General features: G+C 38.9%; 1 protein-coding gene across 1 annotated transcript in view; it reads right to left on the reverse strand.

Moving 5' to 3' along the window:
* The window catches only part of LOC106808130 (dynein heavy chain 1, axonemal-like), a 79,184-nt gene that overhangs the window by 18,620 nt on the left and 57,335 nt on the right, over window positions 1–3,229 (reverse strand). Inside the window, exons 29-31 of the mRNA XM_014810710.1 lie at window positions 2,886–2,931; window positions 1,802–1,951; window positions 426–512 (exon numbers count right to left, since the gene is read on the reverse strand). Of these exons, the coding sequence (XP_014666196.1) occupies window positions 426–512; window positions 1,802–1,951; window positions 2,886–2,931 (283 nt within the window). The remainder of the gene's footprint in view (window positions 1–425; window positions 513–1,801; window positions 1,952–2,885; window positions 2,932–3,229) is intronic.

A 3,229-nucleotide genomic window follows, 5' to 3' on the forward strand; every position in this document is an offset into this window, starting at 1 on the left:
CTATTGATGTTAGGTGATTTCTAATGTGGGCTATTGATGTTAGGTGATTTCTAATGTGGGTTATTAATGTTAGGTGATTGAAGATATTGATTATGAATGTTATGTGACTGATGATATGGATTATCAATGTTAGATTATTGATGATGAGGATTATCAATGTTAGGTGATTGCAAATATGAATTATCAGTGTTAGGTGATTGATGATGTAAATTAGATTATCAATGTTAGATGATTGATAATGGATTATCAATGTTAGATGATTGATAATATGGATTATGAAATGTTAGGTGATTGAGGATTTGCATCATTAATGCTAGGTGATCTCCAGTGTGGATTATTAATGTTAGTAATGGTTATGGTTATGGTTATGGTTATAGTTATAGGTTATGGTCACTAAGTGCATACAGTGCCAGGCAATTAATTACCTCGTCCATTTGTGGATTTTCCCGCTTTAGATTTCCGGCTGCAGAAATGACAGTCTTCACCGCTCTCATGCCGAAATCGTAGTGGTCCTTCAAAACAAGACATAAAACATAAAACACACTCAGCAATTGGATTTGTGCCAACCTGCTGTTCGGTAGAGGAATTGGCAACAGTTTCTGTAAGAAATGATTTAGTGCTTCTAGGTGGAAATCTCATCTGTTCTAGCCATGACTTTTCTTATCTGCTTCCCAGATTGTTTTCCTTTGCGTGATGCCAGCGGAAATGAATCTCCATGTCACTATTACATTCATAAAAAAACTAAACACAGTGGCAGGCAGTGAATGATGTTGAGTACAAAAACACAAGTACAATCTCCCTTCTGCAATATCTGACAGCTGTTGATATATTGCAATCCAGGATATAACACAAAATCCCAAACTTGCGTTCTAAAAACCAAACCTCGTGAATATTTTAACGAAATCTATCAAATCTAAGGCGAGTGAAATTTGAGCGAATATATCACTTTTCGTATAGAAATACTAGCTGTGTTTCATGCCCACTGTGACACTTTAATATTGCAATCAAATAAATATTATTTATTTATTATTCTTCGCTGTGTCGATACTACGGTTACTCTCAGAGAAAAATCGTTACATTACGTGGGCAATCCTCTTCCTATAGTGATGCTGACACTCTCTGTTCGGCTTCACATCATTACAGCATCCACTGTGATGGCTATTGATCAAATTAATTGATAAGTTATTTAGTTAATTAATTCTAATTCAATTTTCTTTGATTAATCGAAATCGAATTGCAACATCATGATACTTCACCAACATTTAAATTCCATATGACAGCAGGTGTGCTATGAATGCAATTAACACCACACTGACCACCCTCACATGTGACTTGACTGCCACACGCAGCAAATAACTAATCATATCAGCCTTGGCGTATGTCATCATGTGGTAAACGCTCATTGCGCGAAAGTATGATGGGCATGGAACGTGCACGAAGCAGCAATCAAGCAAACTGAGTATGCGCTTATTGAGTACATAATCACATCTGAAGGACAGTGACCAAACTGAATTCCTGTAGCTTTGCTGAACAATGATCGATGCGCAAGTGGTAAAATAGCACGTTGAACATGCTTGTTTTATTGTGAAATGAATGGGTTTCCATAGGGCAAACCTATTTTCTGGTAAAGGTACCGTTTTGTTAGCGACCACCTGAAAGAGAACGTTAGAGCCCGTCTATTTATTACCAGACCTCCTACCTCACATCTGACGCAACAATAGACATTTGTTTATTATGTTAGTAACTCTTGATTAAATTGCCCTGAGGCAGCGTCATTAGCCAGATCTGAATGGGTGTTTACCTGCGAGGATAACTGCTCTGATGATAGCTTGAACGTGCTGGTAATCTTTTTGGCTAGAGCTTTCGCATCGGAGAAGCCGAAGGAGAACAGGCTGATCTCAGCGATGAGTGCATAGTCTGGCACCATCATAGCCACGGGACGAAACAGTGCCTGTCAAGTAGACGAGCGATCACATGCAATCGTATCTATGATGTTAGGTGAATTTCTAATGTGGGTTATTGATGTTAGGTGATTTCTAATGTTGGGTATTGATGTTAGGCTGATTTTCTGAATGTGGTATACAGCCTTCACGATACGATCCGTATAACGATACAGCCTTCACGATACGATCCATATCACGATACAGCCGTCACGATACGATCCGTATCACGATACAGCCTTCACGATAGTTGACCGTATCACGATATTTTCAAGTGAAACTACCTAGTCAACTCTAGAACCAATCAAACCAATCACGTGAACGATTAAAAATCTGTATTGTGGAGATTTGGGTAAAAACTGCTCTGGAATTACGAATTGTGTTGTTTCTTTTTTTTAAGAAACTACGCTACTAAATGAGAGTATTGATACATGTATTGCAAATGGTTAAACGTATCTTCGAAAAAACATATGACTAGATAGTATGCCAATACATCGATATGTCGATGAATCGTCCCACCACTAGCAATCACTGCATACCTACAGTAAAAAACTGCAAAAAATAACATTCCCTGTGGAATCGCGCCGTATTTAAATATCACTATTGTTATCAACTATAGGCAATATACAGGAGATGATATATGCGAATCTAATTCAAGATGAGCAACCTGTTCAACACCCTGTGAATCGTTGTAAACAGCGAGCAATCCGGTGCGCAGATCATGATCATGATCACGCCGGACACGCCAGACAAATACTCTCGCTCTTGTTACACAAATCAGCAAGGCAACGCTGTAAGACGCGCACAAGCAGGCACACACTACGCTAAACGCATGTGATGGTGACTCGATACACAACACTAACACAGGCTTAATGGCTTCACACTCAACGTGTAATGACAGGGATGATAATGATTAACGGTGATAATTCTCCCCAAAACAATTACCCTGAAGTCACTGATACAAAGAATGGCATAGAGCCTTATTGACACCCTGTTTATCACCAACAAATATGATCACAGGCATCATGGCCACTGACTGGCTGAATGATGCTCTTTTGAAATCAAATACCCGGACGATTGATTGCGTCACACAGGCATTACATTCATTACAGCTAGTTTTCATTACAGTTCATTATTCTATTGCCATCTCGCAGGTATGTATCCTGCACAGCTACACTGACGCTAAGCCGGCTAAGGTGATATCCAATGTAGTTTACTAATGTTAGGTAATTTCCAATGTGGGTTATTGATGTTAGGTAATTTCCAATGTGGGTTATTGATGTTAGGTA

The sequence above is a fragment of the Priapulus caudatus genome, unplaced genomic scaffold, assembly GCF_000485595.1.
Source record: "Priapulus caudatus unplaced genomic scaffold, Priapulus_caudatus-5.0.1 Scaffold255, whole genome shotgun sequence".
Taxonomy (NCBI): Eukaryota; Metazoa; Priapulida; class Priapulimorpha; order Priapulimorphida; family Priapulidae; genus Priapulus; species Priapulus caudatus.